This window comes from Haliotis asinina, chromosome 12 (genome assembly GCF_037392515.1).
Source record: "Haliotis asinina isolate JCU_RB_2024 chromosome 12, JCU_Hal_asi_v2, whole genome shotgun sequence".
NCBI classification, from domain to species: domain Eukaryota; kingdom Metazoa; phylum Mollusca; class Gastropoda; order Lepetellida; family Haliotidae; genus Haliotis; species Haliotis asinina.
Window position 1 is genome coordinate 1,900,106 of NC_090291.1, and position 24,968 is coordinate 1,925,073.

Below are 24,968 nucleotides of genomic sequence, written 5' to 3' on the forward strand. Positions count from 1 at the left end.
ATATAATACTAACTAGTTTGGTAATTACATCAGTTTTCTTCTCTACACCATAGCTTGAGGCGTTCTTCAACATCACCATGACATTTCTGAAATATTGCTATAAGCAGCACTCACTCACTCACTCACCCAGAACTCACTCACCCATCCACTCACTCACCCACTCACTGACCAGTCCACTTTACAAAACCTAGATCTCAGAAACAACACTAGCATGGTGTGGAGATCGATATTTTCAATGTGATGCTCACATTAACAACAATATGTTACATGTTTAGATCTGCGTAAGGGAGTGGTCAGTTGTTACAGGAAGCATTGGCTTGTGAGATTTAGGGGGATTTATTGAGGGAACAGTCAGTAATTACAGTGAGTAGAATCTCATGAAATATGGCTACATGTATCCGGGGGGAAAAAGAAGATATGTTACAAACAAACTCATGACGACTTCATCAAGGTATCTTATGGTCCTGAGATCAATCCAACTATGCCCCTCTCTAATAACTGAACCGTCCCCTAAATAACTGAACCGTCCCCTAAACCCATTATCAAAAGGCAAAACATTCACCTTCAAAGCATTTCTTTAAGGGTAAGCCAGAACACAATAATGTATTATTAGCAGATTCATTAGCTTTTGAATAGAATATACAAACATCAATATTTCAAAACAGACTTAAATGTAAATGATAGTGAATAGGAAATCAAGTATGGCTTTATGCCATCTCTTGTGTTTACACAGATACAGGGTCAGTGAACTCCATCAATGGTCTCCCTACATCACAACCATGAACCCAAGTCACCAATCTCACCATGTGCTACGTCTGCCAGAACCCAAGTCACCAATGTCACCATGTGCTATGTCTGCCAGAACCCAAGTCACCAATGTCACCATGTACTATGTCTGCCAGAACCCAAGTCACCAATGTCACCATGTGCTATGTCTGCCAGAACCCAAGTCACCAATGTCACCATGTACTATGTCTGCCAGAACCCAAGTCACCAATGTCACCATGTACTATGTCTGCCAGAACCCAAGTCACCAATGTCACCATGTACTGACTGCAGGAAGAATCCATGTCTACTAGAACCAACTTGAAGGCTGACTATCTGTCATATAAGAGTGTATGCATGTAAGTAACAAAGAATCTAAGAATACAGGTGGTACTGGCGTGTAGCGACATACAGGCAATGTGCTGTCCAACGCCTCTACATGTCATAGGTGCTGAACTTGAGGAATTGTTATTATACCGACTTCTACTGGGTTTTCGGCTCAGAATGAAATACAAAGGACTGCTGTGTAGAAAATAGAGATTAAGGGAGTCTTCAAATAAATGACAGATGATGACTTATCTCCAACCCCTGAGGTATTTAAGTCTTTGAACGGCATTTGGAAGTGAGACACAAAAATGAATGTCAGATGTCAGAAAGAAGAACATGGTGTTTTGGAGTCCCTCACATCACAAAAGTTGACTCCCGTAAACGTTGTGGCTAAAGATCATGCCCTTGAATTTCCGTATCAGTAAGAATGCATCATCTACATTCAGTAAGGCTATTAGGGAGATGTGCAGATGATATTTAAAACAACATCCCAGAATTAACAATGAAAAGAAATGAAAGAACTAGTTTTCAACTATAGTAGTATCTTCCCTTCAGATTTGCACACTGTTATCCTTTTGTGTAACTGACTTGACATGATCCTGTGAAGTAAGTGATTTGCCTCCCAATCACCTATATATGCAGCAATATCTAACAAGACAGATACTGCTTTGCAAGTGATCTGAGAAATCTGGTTTTGCGAACGTGGATGGCTCGACGCTGAATCTCTTCTGGGTTGCTGCTGTTCAGGTCCATCTGGCTCAGAGCTCGCAGCTGTAACAGAAACAAAAGAGAGAGAGAGTGAGTGAATGAGTGAGTGAGTGCATGAGCAGTTTCATGCCAAAGTCATCAACATTCCAGCTATATGGCAGCAGTCTGTAAATAATCAAGTCTGGACCAGACAATTCAGTGATCAACAGCATGAGCATCGATCTGTGCATATGAGAACCAATGAAATGTGTCAGCCAAGTCACTTCATCCCGTTAGTTGCCTCTTACAACAAGCATAGTCACCCTTGGTGGCAAGCATGAGTTACTGAAGGCCTGTTCTACAGGATCTTCACAGGTCCAGAAAAAGACATCCCTCACCTTATCATTGGGTCCATCTGCCATTAAAGAGTCCAATCAATTCCATGTACACATGTAAACTATTTACTTAGGAGTCTGTTAAATGGCAGTCAGCACGAAGAGTGTATTATGTGCATCATCATCCAGCTCTGGTGGAGTGCAACACATTACCTCAGTCAATGTTTTACCACCATTGTTTAAACAGCCATTTTATTGTCTAAATGTGTGAGCAGCTATTTCTACCCATTTAAGCAACATCACTTCAGGGAATTCGTGATCATGTCACTTTGGTTGCTGGGGCAGAGGTAGGGAGAGGTCCATTTGGGGTGAACTATTTTTGACTATTTTTTATTAGGGAACCTAAGCAGAAAAGAGAGATAAAGCAATAACGTATGACTCATTGTAAGGAAAACTTATGGTATTAAACATTGGACAACTCATAGCCTTTTACTGCATTCAATCTGCATTGACACAGTGAGTATAGTTCTGTGTTGCTTTAATCAATAATCAGGAAAGGAACATCAGGTAATAGCTACAGATGTTGTAAATGGGGGTGAAACCCTGAACCTGGGGCTTCGGCATGTGTAATCCACATGCTTTTACACTGCTACTTATTTTGAGGACATACTGCTACCTCACACCATGCTTCTTTTACAACAGAATGGAATCATACTTACAGCAGACTGTTTTTTCTCTAACTCTCCTCTCTTGCCATGCAAATCTTGTAGTTAAGGGACAATAAGAGCATTTATTCAGGGACATGTTGATTTGAGTTGTCACCAAGTAAGCTTCTCACCCTACATCTATACAAATGTGTATTAAATGAGTCCAGAGTGTTTACTGAAATAGAATATAGATACAGTACACACAATAATTGAGGATGCAGAGTCAAGTCTCTTCAGGGCTCATTTAGGTGGCTCTAGATATAAGCTAGACACAGACACAGATCAGGTGTCATTGCATAATGGTGTTGTCATCACCAGCAGCATGAGAAGGATACGAGTTAGGTATTCCAGGACACTGACATCCCAGATGCAGGTGTAGTAGGCATCCATGGCGTCATATGTCGTCTTCTCCTGTAGAGCCTTAAAGGCTGCCGTGTAGTCTACCTCATCCAAGAACTGGCACAGAACAGCAACCTGAACAGATGGGATGCAGGAGTTAAATGGCATGACACCACTATCAACAGTAAACTAAACACATGTCAGCATAGTTTAAACTGACACAGGTTGTAGACCTCTGTCGCTGTGGAGATTTAACTATTGTGATGTTCACAGACCGAGAACAAACAGCATATGCAACAGCCAAGGGGCACAACTACCAATAGTGTATTATAAAACCTTACTATGAGTGAATACCCAAAGCACGATAGATGGGTGACCAATAAGTAAATCCCCATTTGAAGAAATGAGCCAAATGTCTGCAGCAGATAAATAAACAAATGGACCAATGTGTGACAACAATGTATCAACACAATGTCGGACTGGGACATTAGAACCACATCCACAACACCCACCCACCTGTGTGTGACACTGCAGATAGGAGCAGCATTTCATCATACGTCGGTAGATCTGAAAACAACAAAACAACACTAAACTATCCTGGTTCTATACATGTCCTCCAAAAAACAACACATCTGAAATCTCATTTATCAATCATACAGATATATGCTGAAAGTTATCACAAGTATCAGATCACACTTTATTTTCAAATTTCCGAGTATCTAGTTCATATCAAAATAAATGACTTTATTTAGTTTTTATAGTAATATTTACAGTGGATAATACCTAACAGTTCTATGTTGACATAGCTGACTATTCTGTACTCACCTGATCATCAAACACACTCTTTGGCACAGGCCGGGAGAAGAAATCTGTGGAGACAACAGCCACTTCGAGGTACAGCTTCATCGCAGCAGAGTACTGATTCTGGGCTGTGAGGAACAAGCACAAGAGTTAATACAGTAAAACATGTCTTATCCAGTACTGGTATGAGCAGTCCAATCACGGGCCCATAATCCAGTACACTTATGAATCCTCTTTGCATGTTAGAGAACCAGGAAGTACTCATTGTGCGGTGAATCAAACACACATAGGATTACAGCACTTATGTTTTATAAACACGGGCACTACATTAATCCAGCAAACTGTCTAAACCAGCATTTTATTTTGATCCTGTGGGATGCCACTTTAGTCATTCATCACAGTACCTCCATCAGGATGTTGACCATGGAGAAATATCAACCAACTTTAATGAGAAAGTGTAGGTGGAAAGTTTACTTCATCACAAAAGACTTGAGAGTGTAGTATCTATTGTACTGTATGCAGAGCCACAAGCGTACCAAAGTAGATATCTGCTTGTGTACGAAGCCAGGATTGCTGGGTGGGCACCACGGTGAGGGCATGTTTCATCAGGGTGGTCAGCGCATCCTCCATACTCTCCACACCCAGCCCGCCAGCGCTGCGGAGGACACGTGCCAGTCAATCTCAAATTCTACATACACATTGCTGTATTACGATTACTCCAATCTCAAACATATCTTACCTCAAACTCAAACATTCTTATTAATGATATACAGAGTGAGAAACATAAATGAGATACACACTGAGACACATAAATGTTGTATACAATGACACACAAATGTTGTATACAATGACACACAAAATGAGACACAACGATTAGGGCTGCAATGATTCAGTTCAATTCATCAAAAATCAAATCTGACACCTTAGTTTCAATTTTCAAGAACCATTACCACTATTTCGATCTGATATTTGAATTTATTTATACTATTTCTATACACCCAGAACATAATTTTGACTTCAGCTCAAGCAGGTTTGAGCACAGAAATAAGGCAAGACGTGATGGGTTGTTAGTAGACAATGCCAAATTGACGCCAAAAGATTGATATTTTATTCTTATCCATAATTTTCCTTATCCTGTCTAATGCTTATTATACTTGCCAGAATCCAATGGAATCTGTGGTGGGTCGTACCACATCCTGGATCCTCTGGTTGTTATTTATTTTATGTCTTGTAACCCCCATTGGGAAATTGAAACTGTAGATTACACGATGCCATTTTAGAAAGTGGTCAAATGCAACATGTCATATTTGGGATTTCACTTTCTCAGTAAAGTACAAATTCTAGTACTTTTTTGGTTGAGTCCAATCCAGGAATCGAGCCTACCCTCAGAGTCAGGTACCTAATCGCCAGCATACAAAGTTTAGCCCCACTCAGCCACTGCAAATGTCTACCTTTTGCAGACCTTTTTGATGTTGATATTGCACAATAGGTTTGGTCACTCGAGTTAACAGGGGTCCCACAATATTCCAATAAGATGCTCCACTTAAACTGATGCCCCTTGAACAGGAATTGTATATATTTTCACGATTCTTGGTGTATCAGTATGTGCAGATAAGCGTCTTGAAGGTCTATGCTTGCAAGGTAATCTGCCGGACGTATCAGCTGAAGAAGATGTATCATCTTGAACTTTGCAGGCTTGAGTAAATACTCAATGTTGAATTTCTTCACATTGTATATGAAGCCAAACTTTTGTCTGGAGTTTTTCTTGGGAACCAGGAAAATTGGGGAATAAAATCTTGGCGGGAGGTGAGTCTGGCCCAACTCCTCGGCAGCATTTTTTGCAAGTACAGCTGTGATGGCATCGTCCAGTTTTTCCATCTGGTCAGTCGCATAGTTGAACACCATCGGCTCTCTTGTCAGAGGTGGAGTGGCTCTTAACTGTATCTTGTATCCTCTGAACAGAACTTGAGATTTATGGCTGTCCTATAGTGCCCCAAATTTCCCAGTATCGTTGGAGATGTCCACGCACTGTCAATGGGTCTATGTGAACAGCTGAAGGTATGGAAGGTGCCAGTCACTCCAAACCTGACCTTCAGCGCTTGGAACCCTTGGCACCTCTAAGGGAACAGCCCCGTCCTGAGGTGGTCTTGTTATTCCCTGTAGAGTGACAAAAAGAACCTTTTCCACATTTGAAGGTAGAAATCTTCCTTTCCTTGGCCATTGGTAATTGGATTTAGCTGAGTAATGTTGAGACATTTGACCTATCACATTGGCCAATGTGTCAATAGATATTATCGTCATTACTGCACGGGACTCTGACGTAAGATTCTTTGCAACACTGTCTATGCATCCGCAAAGTGAAGTTAAGGCCACCCAAGGTGTTGTAAGCAAGGGCTTGGTATAAGTTTCACTCCAAGTAGATGCCGAAAGTAAACCTTTCCTCCTCAAAACTGTTAGTGCAGCAGAAGTCCACACCAAGTGCTATGACATAAATATCAGGTCTTTCTTTTGAGTCAGCAATGCAGACAAGATCATGCAATCCTTGAATTGTGAGGTTTTCACTGATGGCTCTAGATCGTCCAAGTCCACAAAACGAACATCGGTTAGTTGTATCCAACTGCGCCATCTTCTCATCCTCAACATTATAAGACCTGCTGTGAGACTGAAATAAGCTTGTAATCTTTGTCTACATCAGGAGCCTTGGTAAACAGTTCCATGACGTGCAAGGGAAACTTCTTTAGCTTGAACGTTGGTGTATGCTGACATCGATATTTAGTTGATTCTCCAGAATCCTGGTGTGAGTAGTCTCTCAATCGATGATTCCTGCGCGCTTATGATTAATGAGTTGATGCCGATGAAGACCTACGTCTATGATGACTTGTGCCATGTCTGCATGGGGAGTCTCTATGACTGTGCCGTCTGGAGGTGGTCGATTCCTCCCCGCAGATAGACTGTAAACTTCTGCAGTCCTGTGACACGGGCTTGGACTGGATACTCATATGTGGGTTACTGCACAGGTCTTCATCATCTAAATGGTGTGCTTCTGATCAGTTGTCCATAGCATATTCATGCAGGACCCCATGACTACTTTCAATCTTGGTCCAGTTGTGCTGATCTAACTGTAGTGCTGCTACACCGGGTTCCTGATATTGGAGTGGACGACTGTGGAGCTCTAGTGGCCCTTCCTTCCACAAAGCATTGCTCCATCATGGACAGCTTCTTCTCCGTAAACTGCTGCATAAACAGACCTGGGTCGAAGCTCTGCATTGAATCTTGTGGTTGAGACGAATGGGAAGATAAAGCTTGTGTTTGTGACGGCTGTAGAGGTTGACTCAAGTTCTGTGTCAGAGTAAACACTGTTGCTGTCGCACTAGCCATCGTAGCAGGTCGCCTGAAGACTGGAACCTCTGGCAGAAGGATCGGGGGTTCATCAAAACGTCCACTTCATGTGCCGGGAGTATCTCTGAAGAGAAGGACCTTGACTTCTGTGAAGAACTTGACAAAGTCCTCAAAGCTGACGATTTCTTCTTCTCAAGCGCCAATGTAGATTTGTGCTTCTTAGTCTTGAATGACGGCAACTTGGAAGACAATGATCTCTTCTGGCTGGTGATGGTAGACACCACTGCATCAGACAACTGTCCCTGGGAGCCACTAGGCGATTCACTAAAACTGTAACATATGGTCACTAGTGCTTTTATTACCGGTAATATTTTTAACCGGACGTGACTTGGTTATGCCTTCTATTATAATCCTTTGCATGCCTAAGAACAGCAAAAATATAACTGCTGAACTGTTGAATAGTTAAATTTTGACAAAGGGTACAATGTGGGCTAAAAGAGCAAACGTCAGAACAAGAAAGACAATATAGACGCTGGTCAACCCCAAGTAACCGATATTTGCAATGTAAACAAGTTTTCATCAATTGTCATGAAACATGCAACGATGAATACCAGTCAAAAAAGCAAACAAATGATGTACAATTTAGTCATAAGTCATAAGTTACATGATATAAATATACTGATCAAAAACCAAAAATACAGCAGTAATTTAGGTGAGAATAAGGCCAAAACTAGTAAAGGATATGTGCCGTGTCAGAACCCTGGTGCCCTCGCGTCCATCATCTAGGACGAATAGGGAGAGAGTTAGGAGCATGGCATGTCATGTGACTGAATTGTGTACCAAAATGCACAGGTTCAAGAGAGGCTACTCGTGGGTGAGTAATGATTTTACATCCACTTCAATGAAGGGAACTTCAAGGGATTCAAGTGTTCCACTACGTTTGGTAGTCATCTAAGAATAATAAGCATGAGTCAGGATAAGGAAAAATAGCAAAAATCGAATCAAATCAAGGTCTGTGTGAATCGTCGTAGTAACAATGAGACAAATCAGTGAGATACAAAGTGAAGAGGCAAGCTACTCACTTGGCTATAGCTGTTGGCCACAGAGCTTGGAATTCACTGGCTATCTGACTTGTTATATCATCCTGCACAATAACACAGCATACATTAAAAACTCACTTGATTTAACAGCTATGGATATCACTGTTCAGGTGAACAAATCAATGATTAGACTACTCACAACGCCACTCCCAAATCAATGATTAGACTACTCACAACGCCACTCCCAAATCAATGATTAGACTACTCACAACGCCACTCCCAAATCAATGATTAGACTACTCACAACGCCACTCCCAAATCAATGATTAGACTACTCACAACGCCACTCCCAAATCAATGATTAGACTACTCACAACGCCACTCCCAAATCATTTTGTTCATACGCTTTGTTTGCCTTACGCTTTCAGTGATGAAAGTCTAATGTCACATATATAGCCCCCAATGATATAAACTTGTAGTTCACAGACTTTTCTTGATAAAGTCTAATGTCACATATATAGCCCCCAATGATATAAACTTGTAGTTCACAGACTTTTCTTGATAAAGTCTAATGTCACATATATAGCCCCCAATGATATAAACTTGTAGTTCACAGACTTTTCTTGATAAAGTCTAATGTCACATATATAGCCCCCAATGATATAAACTTGTAGTTCACAGACTTTTCTTGATAAAGGACGACAAGACTTCTTCGGCAACATTCAAATTGTCATGAACTCTTTTAGGAAAGAAAGCACCCAACTGCCAGGTTTCATAACACTTTTCAAAGTATATTTACTCTTATGCGATTCAACCATGATACATAGAGCACTTACCTTGAGTATTGTGAACAGTTTGGTGAATGATGATATAAACAGAGTCAGGACACTTTGTTCCTGGAGTGAAAGAAAAAAGAGAAACTTGAATATCTGCACATGTGAATTAACACTTCCAAACAATATACGATACAAAATGTCATAACCAATTAATCACCATGCTCAACACATTACAGTAACAATGCGTGGTTCATGCCTGGAATTAATTCATTACAACTATAAAGCGAAACATTTGGGGACTGAGATGCCATGATACCATACTGTGCTATTGCACTGGCAAACAAGGATAAGTTGGACTGGCGCAGAGAACGCATTTATGAGACGTAGGAGGTGCACAGCACAGCAAACCCATTTGGTTTGTTAAAGGTAGGAGATGTAGGCTTATGTACGTGCAGTGAATGACGATGGAATTGATTCCCCCGTAGGAGTTTGCTGAGACAGGCCACACACTTCACCCATCACACTACACTTGATCGCGGACAACCTGGCGCCCTTTCACTCACAGTGGCAAGCGCCAGAGGTCAGCACTCATATATGTTAATATGGGTCAACTGTGAGGTCAGAGTTCAATATATCCTTGTTTGCCAGTATCAACAGTGTATCTTGTGGGAAGAATCAAAGATACAAGTATGGTATACATGTCAACATCCTTCCTGAGATAAAAGTGAAGCTTGTGTGTTTACTGCATAATTATTAATATTCCAACTGTATGTGTTCGTATCACCCAAAGTGGCTATCACAATGAATATTGCCCGAGTGACATCAAAGAACATCCCTTTGGAGATAACACTTGTGAGAAGTTGCATCACAATGGATGCATCATAAGATATCACAACATGACACTGAAATGACATCACTCACCTCTGTGCTAATAGAGCTGATTAACAATATGTTTTTGACTAAAAGCACTGGTCAGTAGTGTTTACAAACTGATACATATATATTTACGAATGACAACTTCTTGTTTATTGTATCAGCTCACCTGATGAAGGGGCAAGGAATAGCCTAGAAATGTTTTGACATGAAATAAACAAAAAGTTGTCATCCATATTATTTGCTTTTTCCAGATACATAGGTAGTGGTAAAAATGATTTCACATGACAAACAGCTGCAGAATGTCACCCATGTACCTTTGGTTTTCAAAAGTATCACACCCCTCCATTCATAAAAGTTTAAAATGCACTGGCAAGCCTAAAAGCTTCGTTTCTATTGACCATGTTGGTATGGATGACATCAAAAGTCTTGGGTGAGATTCTGCATGTCACTTTCAACAACATCCCAGATGCACTTACCGTTATCTTGAGCAGGAAGCTGATGAAGGAGTCCCGAGGGAGCATCCCCTGCTGGGAGTCTCGGTGCATGGCGCTCTCCCTGCCGCTGTTGTTCCGCTTGTGCTGCGTCTTGGTCTGGAAGATCTGCAACACTGGATACCACAGACGCTTTCAAAACAAATATGCAATTCCAACCCACCATCAGAGGATCCTAGCACGGTTAAGGGATGCAACTCTCAACAGTGACTTGTAGCATTGCTGTCATCAGATTTTTCCTAGAATTCTTTTTCCTGTCAATCAGAAATGTTAATAAAAACACAACACTATCAACTTTTCTAAAATTAATAGAGAGAGCAATTTGTGACGTTAGAACCTTATGTGTGTAACAAACATTTGGTCAATCTAGCAAGTTTAAGAGGATTACAGACTCAAAAATGCATGAAACTACATTGTTTCTGGGATGGAGCATTTGCACATAGATCCGGGTTCAATTCGCCACGAGTGAAGTCCATTTCTGGTGTCCCCTGCAGTCATATTGCTGGAATATTGCTAAAAGTGGCATAAAACCAAACTCACTCACTCACTAAAGAGTTTCATGATGGAAATAACTAACAAATGCCTAATAAATATGCACAACCACTTCTGAAGGATCAGACAGTCATGAATTGCTACACTGTATGTTCCCCTCACCTGCGTCCCAGAGGTCCCGAGCTGGTTTCCGAGCTGTCCTGATGACTGGCAGCTCCTTGCAACAACACGCCAACAGCCGACTCAACTGAAGAAAAAGCAGCAACAGCTCTAACAGAGATTTCACAAAATACATGAATAAGACAAACACAAAAACCTGCAGGCCTCTCCATTGCATCAAATAGAGGCAAGTGTATGAAGGGGGAGGTAACTCTTTAAGACAATGACAACAGTATAGAAATCCAAATCTGTATGCACTCACTCACCTCGATATATCCGTTTGCCGTGTTCTCCAGGTTACAGAGGTAGTCCCAGTCCTTGATGTTCACCAGGAACGCTGTGCACTCCTCCAACACCTCCTCACTGGGCTGGATTTCTGAATCACACAAATACACAACATAACATCAACCAATATACTTGTTACCCATACTCCTCCATCCAGTGGTAAACTAAAACAGAAGGAAGCTACTGGAACAGGGTTACTTAAGAGTAGTTTCACAGCAATAATGTACATAGTGCTATTCAGTAATAACAGGCAACAACATCATGGCGGGGAGCACCAGAAATGGGCTTCACACAATGTACCTATGTGAGAAAACAAACCCCAGGTTCGACCTGAGCGAAGGGTTTAACTTTAACCACACGGCTGCCCCCAAATCTCCTGAGTGAGAGAGAGGGTGGGCAAGTGAGGAAACAGCTCACCCTGGCCGAGTCTGATGGTGGTGAGACAGGTCTTGGTTTTCTTGACGAGGTCCTGAAGCGTGGAGCCCTCTCCAAATGTCTGGTTGAGATCATACTGCCGGAGGTCAGCCAGCAGGGATTGCCAGCGCACATGTTTAGACAGGACATAGGACAAATCACTGACCACGGAGTCCGCCACAGCAAACAGCTGACGTGCTCGGTCAAATATCTGGATAAGGAATAATCACAGTAAGAGGTCTGGACTCAGTGGAGATGTCAGTGCTTTACATGTCGATGACAGTACATCAATCTACAGTTTTACATGTACATTGATCTACAGATTTACATGTAAAATTGTTAGCTCATGTATCATGCTTACTATGCCAAAATATGACACCTATCATCTTTCATCATTTATCAGGTGATTATTTACGAAACAGAAAGGCACCTATTTCAGATTTTTGTCAACATGGAGGAGTTTAGATAAACAGACACAGGGGAAGTTATCTAACATTTTTAAAAAAAACTGACGTGACATGAAATGACAAACAGTGGGACCGTGAGTTCAAAAGGCATCTCTTTATAATACATGGACGTTCCACTTGTTTCATGTTAGTATTAGCATCCACACTGAAATGTCACATAAAACAAAGAAGCTGTATATCCACAGAACTATCTCCCTTGTTCATTGCACCAACTTCCAATGCCACAAAAAGGGCATCATTGAACACTGACCTTGACATAGTACTCACCTTGACCTCCATACAGTGTCTTGCCTTAGCCACAAGGACATAGATAAATGGTTTCTGCATTCCATGGTGATTCAGGCCATCAATAAGCTGTCGGATCTCACGAGGAACTTTCCACTAGAAGTAACCATGATGATAGAGTCTCAGATAAGAACCATGCTAAAGATGATTAAATTGTAAAAACATCGATAGAGAGAGAAACAGCAGTCCAGTGGCTGTGATGACAAATGTAACACAGATGGTCTGCCATTTTCTGCAGCTTCCTAAGTACTACAAACATTACTAATGAAAGAACAAGCAGTACAGACAAGACAGATGTGTACACAACATAGATATTTCCTTATGAACATAACGTAACAACAGTAGAACAGGACTGGATATTTCCATGACAACACTGAGGGAGTCATCAAGTGCAGATGCCTACCTTATCGTTGAACTGTACAAACTGTGGGTAACGCCAGTTTCTGTTTCCATGAAGGTCATTCACAACATCCCGCAGCAGGCCAGGGTCGTACAAGGTCAACAGTTTCCCCTCAAGGTCACTCAAATTATACGTTGGTTCTGTTTGAGGGGAATACATGATAAAATGCTTACGAAGTCACACGTCACATGTATAAAATCTGAAAAATTAGCTATCTGTATCAGCAAAATTCATCGCCATGAGCACATAACCATACTTCATACTCATGCTATTCTGTCCAATACTTTGGATGACAGAATTTCACATAAACCTGACCCTTTCTTTAAGTACTTAAGATTCCATTTCCAAAGACACCTGATTATAAAGATAGATTCATCTTGCATGAAATGATACAACACATTCCATATAATCTCGAAGCTTCATTAATCAAAGCTACTAGACTCAGCAAAGTGGTGATCAAGTGTTAACGCTGACCCTACCTGCAAAAACAGAGTTATCCTGCCCTGTTGATCTATACAGTATACTTGAATCAAACAAACAAAAGGACCACTTAGTCTTACTTAAAAACTAAAAACCCCAAACGCTTCAGTACATGCATCAGTGTGTTCTAGCCATAAGTTTACTGTGTATGCACTATTAAGTTCATGTCTTAACTCGCTGCTCTGTATTTATGCAATGATGCACATTTTTTATGAAAGACAGAAAATAAAAGGATTTAACTGTACCATAAAGATCAATAATAAGAACTGACAACAATTAGTGGCATGAAGAGAAAGAAATTCTATGGACTGACAACTTCTTTGTGGTAATTGTAGTTATCAATCCATACAATCTGTTCCTCAACATCCTACCAGCTGATAATTGATAGACATTAATGAAATGGTTGCTGGGACATGAGGCACTGATGAGACCCACCCCTTGATGACTGGAAGCTGGCAGAAGATCCCCCTGGGTCCTCAGAATCAAAGTCCTCCAAGTACATCTGCTCCCCCTCGTCCCCCAGCGCCATGTCCATACACTCCTCCTTGTCGAAGTATGTGGCCAGCTCACTGCCTAACACAGCATTGGTAAAGCCTGATTCCGGCTCCGCCAACTCTATCAGATGCTGAATAAAACACTTCAGGTTGGCTGTCTGAGAGAATGAGGCATCTTTCATAGCCCTGCTAATTGTCATCACTAGAAACATTGTCACACTTTGGTCAGTCTTCTCTAGTGCAAACAGCACCGGTGACATCAGCGCCTTCCCCTCCATCACGCCGCGGACAACGTTACATATGCACACCTTGGTATATAACAGTTCACATCCCTTCCCTGCGTGAAGGATGTCATCTTCAAGACTGGACCGATACAAAACGCTCAGTTCCTGGCTGACGTTATCTTCAAGGAGAATGTCAATCAGGCCTTCAAAGTTTTTCTTCCTTGAGTTTTCAGCTCGTTGAAAGATGCTGAGCTTGTGGGAATCTGTTACAATCCCTAGCAGTGAGGAGCAGCTGATGAGGTAGCCACGGAGTCGGGCAGTGTCTATACTGATGTAGATATGTTCCTTAAGCTGAAAGGAAATGCAAAGTAACAGAATGTTCCTCCTGAAACCATGGTAGGTAAACACCAGACAATCAAGTGTTCATTAAAGAATCAATACAAGCATAGTATCAGCATATGTATATCAGTATTGGTATTAGTACAAGTACAATATCAGTATAAGTATCAGTACAAACATAGTATCAGTACAAATATCAGTACTAGTACAGCATCAGCACAAATAGCAGTACAAATAGCAGTACAGGTACAGTATCATTACACACCATACTGTATCCAGTTGTATTTTCCAGGTAGGTGTGTAACAGCAACTGTTATCATTTGGATTACACTGAGAATCAAAACACCCGCACCATGTGCCGTCTTCTGACCGATACTTCCTCCACTTCTCCACAGAGAAGGCATATATATGAAGCGGTGCCATTATTCCCATATACAATCAAGAATCTTGTAGATACTGACATTAGGGTAGGACGGATTTACCTAGCAGCAAACCCTGACCCGAAATCTTATAAGGCTGAACAAAATAGAAACATCAGGTTGAAGTCGGTGATTTGACAGCAGCTGAAGGACATGTTTATCAAACATAACATCAGACACTGTATGTTTCACTATGACTGTCTCACCTTGGCATGGATAGTTTGGCACTGGGTAAACAGTTCGTAGGCTCTCTTGTACTCCTTTTGGTGGAACAGAACACAGCCCAGGTCATAGCACACCTGCAAGCAGTGTTGTGAGATCACCATGACGTCAAAAGCATCACTAATCTCTGTTGCCAAGTACATACCATAGACTTTGCAATACTTATAAACAGGTGACGGTACAGGTTGACACTGAAAGACAATCAGCTCCTTCTGAGCGGAGTCAAAACCATAGTTTACTGTGCAGCCTGGGGATTGTAAAATGCCTATATAAGGTTAACAGACACAGCTGCGCACTATTAACAACACAAACAACATCAAATCTTGCAAAAAAATATACTTTGGCAAAAGTTGCAAATATTTGTTAAAAGATCTGCTTCCATCTCTGAGTGAATGAGTGTGTGTGTTTGGGTGGGCTGGTGCGGAAACAACAGAGTGTGGGAGTTTAGTTTGATGCCATCTTCAGCAATATTCCAGCAATATCACAGCAGGGGAGAGCAGAAATGGGCTTCACACATTGTACCCGAGTGGGGAAATGAACCCGGGTCATTAGCGTTAAACATGACGAACAACTGCTTTAACAACTGCCCCTCTTCGGCATCAAGAAAGTCACAACATGGAAAACATGGATGGATGGAAAAACAAACTAGTACATGAGCTGAGTAAAATACAGCAACTTCCTCAACCTCTCACCTGGCAGCGGACCTCCTCAGGGGGAATAACTCTGCCTTGGTTCCAGTCATACTCCACTTCGGTATTCTCACTTGGGACGTTGAAGCAGTTTGGGGTTGGCATGGACAGCGTCTTGTTTGTCTGCAGGAACCGCTCAAGCATCTGGATTGAAGTGGACAACTCACTCTTGAGCTATAACAACAGAGAGAGAAACATTTCACACCATCAGACTTGTACGACATGGGGTTTACTGGCAGCAGGGAGCTACTCTCCCCATGGTGTTGAGTTGAATTGAGTTAAATTTAGGATGCAAGTGAAGAGTACTGCACCACGAACATGCAGAATATGGATGATATCAACTTGAAAAGTCTCAACTTCGATAAGATGTTCATCCTGTTTGAGACAAAACCTTAACTGAAATCATGAAATTTCACACTTCTATTCTTGCTTATCGATTATTTCTACATAAAGTGCTGTTAATCATTAAGAAAGTAATTGTGGCTTGGTAATCAGTCATATGGAAATCAACACCCAGTTAAATCGAGTTACCAGAGAAATATCACAGTTGTCATGACGTGTCATGACATGTCATGACTCCTTTCAAACTCGGTTCTGGTCCCAAAGTATTTGAGTCCAGAAATGTTAATTATGTAATTTTCTGTATAAAATCGATAACCGTCCTCGTCAGGCGATGAACCAGAGAGTGACAAGCATGGCTGGTCATGTGACCGGATTGTTGGGAAAAGGAGGATTCTGGTGGGAGGGTGTTTTGTTCATCCACTTCAGTTAGAAGGGAACTTCAAGGGATTTCAAGTGTTCCACTATCTTCATAAAGAGGGAGGAGATAAGCATGAGAAGAGAGGAGAGCATGAGTCAAGAAAAGTGAAAGTCAATGTTGCTGTTACCATAAAAAATTGTCTTCCCATAAGTGGAGATGACACTTGTCAGTGCCACCATTAACAATGACATGAACATGACGAGGGCAGTGCAACACTTACCCCAGTACAAATAGCTTCTGTGGCTGCAGCACAGGCCTCCACTGGGTCGATCTGGTCAGCCCTATAGACCAATAGCAGTCAGCATTAGTTGGGTTCAAGATGACCAGCTCATAAAGAACATGATTACACAATACCAAGGAAGTGGTCAAATGTAACATGTTATATTTGAGATTACCCTTTCTTAATAAAGTAGAGATCCCAGTACACTTTGTATTGAGTCCCATCTGGGATTCGAACCCCCACCCTCATAGGCAGGCACCTGATTGCCAGCACACAAAGTCTAACCTGCTCAGCGACTGAGACTTCCACAAGTTGCTGACTTTGTGTGCTGGTGATTAGATGCCCGACTCTGAGGGTGTGGGTTCGAATCCCAGATGAGACTCAACCCAATGAAAGTACAAGAATATGTCAGCCTGATACTCACATGGTGAAGACATGCTGTCGGACGGGTCTTGAGGGGAAGCTGTCTTTCACAACTGACTGCACACACCTTTAGACAATCAACAACGGCAATCAAGTTTTGTCATTAGCTGAGATTAGAACATTATGTTAAATTCTCAAATACTGACATTCTATTTCAAATCTTCTGACATAATCTGACTTAAGATTTGTTTCTTATTTAATGACGCACTCAGCAGTATTTCAGCTATATGCTGACAGTCTGTAAATAATTGAACCTGGACCAGATAATACAGTGATCAACAGCAAAGTATTGACCTACACCACTGGCATATGACATGTGGCAACCACATCTTACCACTTCATCCCATTAGCAGCCTCCCACAACAAGCATGGTTTGTTAAAGACCAATTCTACCCTGCACCTAACTTTTCAAAGGTGTACAGCCACATGAAGGTGTACACACCATCTGGGGAAAAGGTGTACAGCCAAATGAAGGTGTACACACCATTCGGGGCAAAGGTGTACAGCCACATGAAGGTGTACACACCATCCGGGGCAAAGGTGTACAGCCACATGAAGGTGTACTCACCATCCGGGGCAAAGGTGTACAGCCACATGAAGGTGTACACACCATCTGGGACAAAGGTGTACAGCCACATGAAGGTGTACACACCATCTGGGACAACGGTGTACAGCCACATGAAGGTGTACTCACCATCTGGGGCAAAGGTGTACAGCCACATGAAGGTGTACTCACCATCTGGGGCAAAGGTGTACAGCCACATGAAGGTGTACTCACCATCTGGGGCAAAGGTGTACAGCCACATGAAGGTGTACTCACCATCTGGGACAAAGGTGTACCACTACATGAAGTTTTACTCACCATGTTTTACAAAAGTGAACAGCCACATGAAGGTGTACTCACCATCTGTGATACAGGTGTACAGCAAAGGCGGCAGTGTCAGACAAGGATGCAATGTCAGGGTCCTTCATTCCGTCCAGCCTCTCCCCCAGGGTCATCTTCAGCAGGTCCAGCATGAGAGACTTGGACACAGGAAGCGGGACACTGAGCCAGGGGAGATAATCCATCAGTACTCATACCCTTAACGTCACATCAAAGTCGGTAAATGCTATTCTCATAATTGTCTTTTTTATAAAATGAATATACAGAAAATGATAACATATCATGTGGATACACTGACCTGTTCATGATTAGGTACATAACAATAATTTAAATGGAAATTAATATTAAGAATTCCAATGATTAACTCATCAACATGATCTTCCAAAAGCATAAAAACAAACTTTTTTTAAAAAAAAATGTTTTTAAGGCACATTTGAAGGAATCAAGGTATGTTGTTCAAGTTTCGAGTGGCAGTGGCTGATTCTATAGTGTTGCAGCTCTATAACTAAAAGAACGGAAACCAAAGGCCTTTTGTTTGTGTCTTGCGATGACCAATATATGTTGATCGGCTGACCTCGATGAAGCATGTTTGGTCACCAACTTGTTGAGGTAGTCAGGAGCAGTTTCACAATAGCACTGGTGGGCCTGACTTAAGATTTTGTATTGTGCTCTGGTTCTAATGGGTAACTAGTGTAAGGCTCATAAAACTGGTGAGAAATGATCTCTTTTGGACACTTTGTTGACAATGCAAACTACTGAGTTTTGTACTCTTTGTAGTTTTGAGATGAGTGTTTCCGGTAATCCACAATAGGCACTGTTGCAATAATCTAACTTCAATAGCACTAACATTGTTAAGGAACTTCTGATGTTGCTGACATTTCTTAGCTGAAAATAGCAAGCCTTGAAGATATTGTCAATGTGTGTCTTTAAAGTAAGTTCCCAATCTAGGTGAAGTCCAAGGTCTTTAACACTGTAGAAAAATGGTATGATGGAATTGTATACTTGGATTGCAGTTTCTGTGATTCATGATCAAAATTGTGAGCTACGAACAAGCGATGCTTCAGTTTTTCCTTCATTCAATGTCAACATATGAGAATTCATTCAGTTCTTTATATCCATAAGAACAGAATATCTGACATGGCAGCATAAGCAAGGGACATCACTGTAGACAGACCTATTCCACATAACTGGTCAACAGTCTAGAACTCATACATACAACTCCTAAAACTAGCTGAACACAATTAAAAATCATTTCGATAATGATGTTCAGAAGTTTCAAATAAGTTGAATGATATAAGTTGTTGCTACAAGTTGGAACGTGAGAATGCACCTTTAACAAACACATTATGCCACAAAACCCACTTACACGAATCAGCTTTTACGGGCAGTTATATATAACAGTGGCTGTGACCCTTACATCATCAAAATAATGAACTGTCAACAATGAAGCATATCTGTCAAAATAATTTTCTTTACCATTCTTTATGTTTAAATTATAAATTCTTTAATACACAAAGAATAAATCCTCAAATACATGTATCTATTTGAATGTACAGAGCGATGTGTTTGCGTAGGTTATTGCTCTGAGTATAAACCATTGTTAAGTTACCATGGTTACATAAGAACAGTGCAGATCCTCAAGTGTATTTTCAAAAACATATGAAATGTGACAAATTGGGTTAACATGCTACGTGTGAACAGGTGTCACAACAACCACCTGTGTAATTAGTAGTGTATATATGTCAAAATCAGGCATTGTCAGTTTTGTTTCAAACAGTCTTCAACAGTATTCACCCCAGAGTGGACCTTAAGAACTGTGTCTAGTCCCGGCAACCAGTGTTTGGTCCCAGCAACCAGTGTCTGGTCCCGGCAACCAGTGTCTGGTTCCAGCAACCAGTTACTGATCTAATGAGCAGCATCCCATCGGTGAGTTGACAGACAGTCAGACTAGCGCCTCTTACAACAAGCTTAGGTTACCAGCATTTGTAGCTAGGGGCCAGAACATCATAGGCTGCTAACGTTACAACCCGTCGTAATTCTACAGTTTAACATAGGTTTACAAATGCTGCAGTGCCATGAATGTTTTGTGGATCGGGACCCTGACCAGCATAATTTGCTGGAGAGTAGATCAGTTGCTGGAGACCTGAGCAGCAAGCTGCTGGAGACCATTTCTAACACAGAATACTCACAGGATAGTATAAGAAAAACACTATGCTCAACATCAACAGAATTAGTGCAGGGGCTTACACAGTGATTCTCAATGCTCCACTACGTCTTTTAGTTTGAGAAATGCTGAAGAAATGCAAAAAGTCCAATGACTAAATGTAGAGGGTTATGAGATACTTCTTGAAGTGTGGTCAACAGTAATGCCGCTGTTTGTAGTTAGTGCACATTAACTGGTTGATGTTATCAGCATAAGACAATCACTCCAAGCTATCTCCAAGTTTGTACATAACTAAGTACAGGCGAACACTGAAGTTAAGTAGGTACTCACACAAGAACCACACAAGAACATGTGGCCCTCTTCACTGACTCTTGTTTTTGTTTTTCTTGTTTTTTGCCAAACAGAACAACATTACAACTCATGGCAAGTAAGGATACTAGCAACAAATTATGACCCAGATTTTTTCACTGCCACACACAGCAATATGCCAGCTAAATGAAAACAATCCACCTCAGACCAGACAATCCAGTGACCATTTTGTCAAAAAATATTCATGTTATCAGGCATGACTGAGTGAGTTATTATCATGGAGAGAGGACACCAGCAATGGGCATCACACACTGTACCCATGTGGAATCAAACCTAGGTCTTTGTCAGAGACTGGATAGGGTGGATTATCATCATGCTTGGAGGATTTTACAAGGTGCTTTAATCACCTTTTTGAAGGTGTCAGAGTCATTTCACAGAGTACCCATATCATCCCATATTAACAATTAGATCTGCTGTCTGGGATACACCCATATCATCTCGTATAAATAATCAGATCGGCTGTCTGGGATATACCCATATCCTCCAATGATAAACAATCAGATCGGACATCTTGGATACACCCATATCATCCCGTATAAACAATCAGATCGGACATCTTGGATACACCCATATCATCCCATATAAACAATCAGATCGGCTGTCTGGGATACACCCATATCATCCCGTATAAACAAGCACATCGGCTGTCTGGGATACAACCATATTGTTTCTGACGCGACTACTGTAGTGAAATGCCTCAGTTGTACATACTAGCAACATGGATGATGAATGAATTAAAGCTCTGTCATATCCTACTGTGTACAGAGGCCATCACCTTACCCCTTCTCCAAGATGCTCATATTCCATCGGAGATGTGCAGCTACTTTCAGAGCCAGGGTTTTCAGAGCCACAACCTTCTTCAGTTGCTTTGCAGGGATCACCTTCATCGCCTCCTCTAGGTTTTCATCTGGAACAAGCAGGGTGGATAGAAACTGGGCCATTAAGAAAATATCTGCTCCATGCTGATGATACAAGAAGCACAAATCATCAGTTGTGTGGCCATGTTTGTTGTTGTTTGTAATGTGAATATAAGGGAAGCATGCACACCCAAAATGTCAAAAGTGACCGAGCCTTGTTTCACACCACTTTTAGCAATATTCCATCCACATCATGGTAGAAATACCAGAAATGTGCTTCATACATTGTACCAATGTGGTGAATCTAACCCAGGCCATAAGCATAAGAAGTTGGTGCTTAACAAACTAGGCTAGCTACATATTTTGGGATCAGTTTTACAAATTCAGTGGATTTTCAGCTCCGTGTGAGGCATGTTATTCAATGGTTAGTATATTCATATATTACATATTAAGGTGTGCTGACTGATATTTTCATGCATGTTGTCATGAACAAGACTCCTAAATTCCTTTCCAAATTCATAATGTTGGCATATTCCCTTAGAAAACATGTTATGCATTCTCCATGGATGTCCCCATTGAACAAAATTATCAGCATGTTAAAAGACCCGTCCTTACTAAGAGGATTAATGCTGAGCCAACTTAAAGATGACTTTGTTAGAAAACAAGAATACATAACAACTGGCCATATAAAGTCATTGGTTGGTGGACACAAAGGTTGACAGACTGACAGATATGACTCAAGACTTCATGATATTTACACGTGAGTGCGGGCTGATTCTTTCCTGGTTCTGTTTTAACATCAGACTGAGCTCCAAATCCTGGCTTGCCATCAACTTGTTGACTTGGTGGACTGGCTTCACGTGTTAACAGAACGTTGCGGAACTCAATCTTTGCTTGTTGCATAAATGTCACAAGCAGCTGCACTGGGCTGGGTTCTGAAAATATACAAAAAATTAAGATTGTTTTACAGATAAATAAAATGTCAAGCATGTTGAATGGGACAGAAGTCATTGTTCGAATAATCAGCAATGTTTGAACATGTTGAATGTTTAATTTTGAAAGTTTACTACTCATTATTGCTGATGATTGCTGAATCAACCTACTCATATTATTGCCTCCTCCCCAGCTGAAGTGAGTACTGAATGTCTTACCAGGTGTTTCCTGCTGCAGGTGATCTTCCAGTAGATTTTCATTGAGGACAAACTCATACCACATGACTGCTGGGAGGGCAATAGGCCCTAGGGACCCACCCCCACGGGAAACTACTTGACTCTCAGTCATCCTTCTCTGGAAAGTGAAAAAGAGTTTCATACTTTCAAGCAGGATGTTATCATGACCGTGTCTGTAATGAAAATGTACATATAGTGACTAATATACAGAGTTCTACAACATGTGATATCATGTGAGGTGTCTCTGTTAATCTTATATGACCTATTTTAGAATGGTTCGATCACCATTTTCTGTAACTTACATGGTGGCCATGATGAGTTCAATCAAAACTTGAAAATTTGTGTTTAAACTTGAAGGTGATAGAATTCAGCAGAATGTCCAGCTACAAATACAATCCTTGCTACAAGGCATGGTCTCATATCAAAATTATATATATACTTCCATTATCATGGTCATGTCAAGTGACTGGTTTGATAAATTGGAATTCCCAAGAATAAACAATAATGTATGATACATGTATTTCAAAGTATTTTTGCAGAATTGCAAAAAATCAAAGTGTAATTGAAAATTTCAAATCTGTTCTCAAAACATGAGTGTTTGCCAATTAATTGTGTTCATATTCTGAAGTCTTCCTACTATATCATTGGGGAAGAACATTCTAAACATGCTAAATGTCAAATGACTATTTTGATAGGTACTCAGCATTAATCTAGGCACTATTTTAGACTCAAAATTATCATGGAATTCTAACACTATCAGTATATACACAAAATGCAAGCCGCAGTTACATTTTCTTTGGCTATTAAAACACTTCAAGTCAGACCAAACAATTATGGTGCTCTTTTATAGAATTTTCAACTAGTCTGTTCTAAGTTTTAATATCCTATGCTGATATGGGAACCTGTCTGTTCAAAACAAACAACAAATTGCTCAGAATTCTTATTACTTCATCAAAACTAATTGATCTATCTTTGCAAAGTATCGTCTATTTTTATGATCAGCAAATTATCAAAAGACAAACAAAATTCTAAGAGACCCGACTCATGTTCTATTTTGGGAATATTCCATTCTCCCTTCAGGCCATAGACTGCATGTGCCAACATTACGAACAAACATGGCTCGCCATTCTTTTATATTCCAAAGCAAGCTGAATTCAACGTTCTGGTGATTTTGATGATTGCATTGCTAGCGCTATATCGAAGAAGTATGTGCACGATCGGAGTGCACAAACAGCTTCATTGGTAGGGCGAATGCCAAGTTCCTGTCATGAGACGTTTTATTGACAATTGAAATCAAGAAATTAAGTTATGTAAAGAGCAAATGAACATCAATATTATTTACCCTTGATCATTAATACTTCAGATGCAAAATCAATTTCCTGTATAACAAAAAATAGCGAGCAAAATTCAGCAAGATCAGTCGTCTGCTAGTGACAGGTTACATATGAAACAGAAAGCCACATGATCGACACACTCTTTCGCAGTGCGGAGGGAAAAGTATGGCTCATCGTCGAAAACATATACAAAATACCCATGTGGCAAACGGCTAAAGTTTCGCAGATTTGATGACATCAACGCTATTTTTGCTGGAAACACATGATACTTTTGTGTGAAATAGATGAATATACCATTATCACTCAAGATTAGCAAAATCAAAACTTAAAACGATATTAAAGATAAAAATTACGTTTTTGTCTTATATTGCCAAAAAACCCTAACACTGGGATACCTTCAAGTGAAACAAATTGGAAACGCGATTGCATTTAAGTGTTGAGATTGCTGTTGTTGCACATAGATTTCTTATGTTTATTTTAATGGGACTGAGACCTGGAACTGTGCAAGAAACTTTCCATTATATGAACAATAAAGTATTATCTTATTTTGTCTATCTTATGTTCTCGTGCTCTGGTGTATGTAACACGAAATCTTCACCAATAACAGACCACAGCTTTATCAAATATCATTCTCCTGTGCTGCCAAATTGATGCAAATAATATCATAAACAAGTGTTAGTGTTTCTTTTACTGGGGTAGATCTAATACTCACGGAAAACGTTTATTTCATTTTAACTCCTTTGGCGTCATTGGTTCACAGGAAGTGAAGATTCAATATGTGAAAGTTATACAGCGAAAATTATAATGGATTACACAAACTTTAAATACAATCTCGTCTAAATAAGAGCTTATGCCATGTTCAATCAGTATAACAGCAAATCGTCTCTTTTCCTTTTTGTTATTTCCATTATATACACAGCATTTATCAAAATATGCC

The 24,968-nt window shown here is 40.6% G+C and overlaps 1 protein-coding gene across 1 annotated transcript; it reads right to left on the bottom strand.

Annotated features, from left to right (window-relative positions):
- Window positions 1–1,617: 1,617 nt before the first annotated feature.
- On the bottom strand, window positions 1,618–24,811 carry LOC137258322 (integrator complex subunit 8-like). The gene is made up of 24 exons (XM_067795957.1): window positions 24,744–24,811; window positions 22,680–22,815; window positions 22,287–22,463; window positions 21,452–21,578; window positions 18,160–18,300; window positions 17,257–17,322; window positions 16,833–16,893; window positions 15,856–16,026; window positions 15,148–15,240; window positions 13,901–14,534; window positions 12,989–13,125; window positions 12,568–12,681; window positions 11,837–12,044; window positions 11,401–11,510; window positions 11,138–11,222; window positions 10,469–10,599; window positions 9,177–9,236; window positions 8,383–8,444; window positions 4,498–4,616; window positions 3,986–4,089; window positions 3,677–3,727; window positions 3,157–3,295; window positions 2,834–2,877; window positions 1,618–1,863 (listed from the first exon to the last, which is right to left on the bottom strand). Exons 2-24 carry the CDS (start codon window positions 22,807–22,809, stop codon window positions 1,741–1,743), a joined length of 3,087 nt encoding a protein of 1,028 aa, XP_067652058.1. The 5' UTR covers window positions 22,810–22,815; window positions 24,744–24,811; the 3' UTR covers window positions 1,618–1,740.
- Window positions 24,812–24,968: the final 157 nt, after the last annotated feature.

Excerpts from the sequence above, each read along its gene's own strand:
- LOC137258322 (XM_067795957.1), bottom strand. The coding sequence starts at position 22,809 with ATGACTGAGAGTCAAGTAGTTTCCCGTGGGGGTGGGTCCCTAGGGCCT. Across the intron at positions 16,894-17,256 it reads CGACAGCATGTCTTCACCAT|GGCTGACCAGATCGACCCAG; the intron begins GTGAGTATCAGG and ends ATTGGTCTATAG. Across the intron at positions 2,878-3,156 it reads TGTCCTGGAATACCTAACTC|ATTTGCATGGCAAGAGAGGA; the intron begins GTATCCTTCTCA and ends CTTAACTACAAG.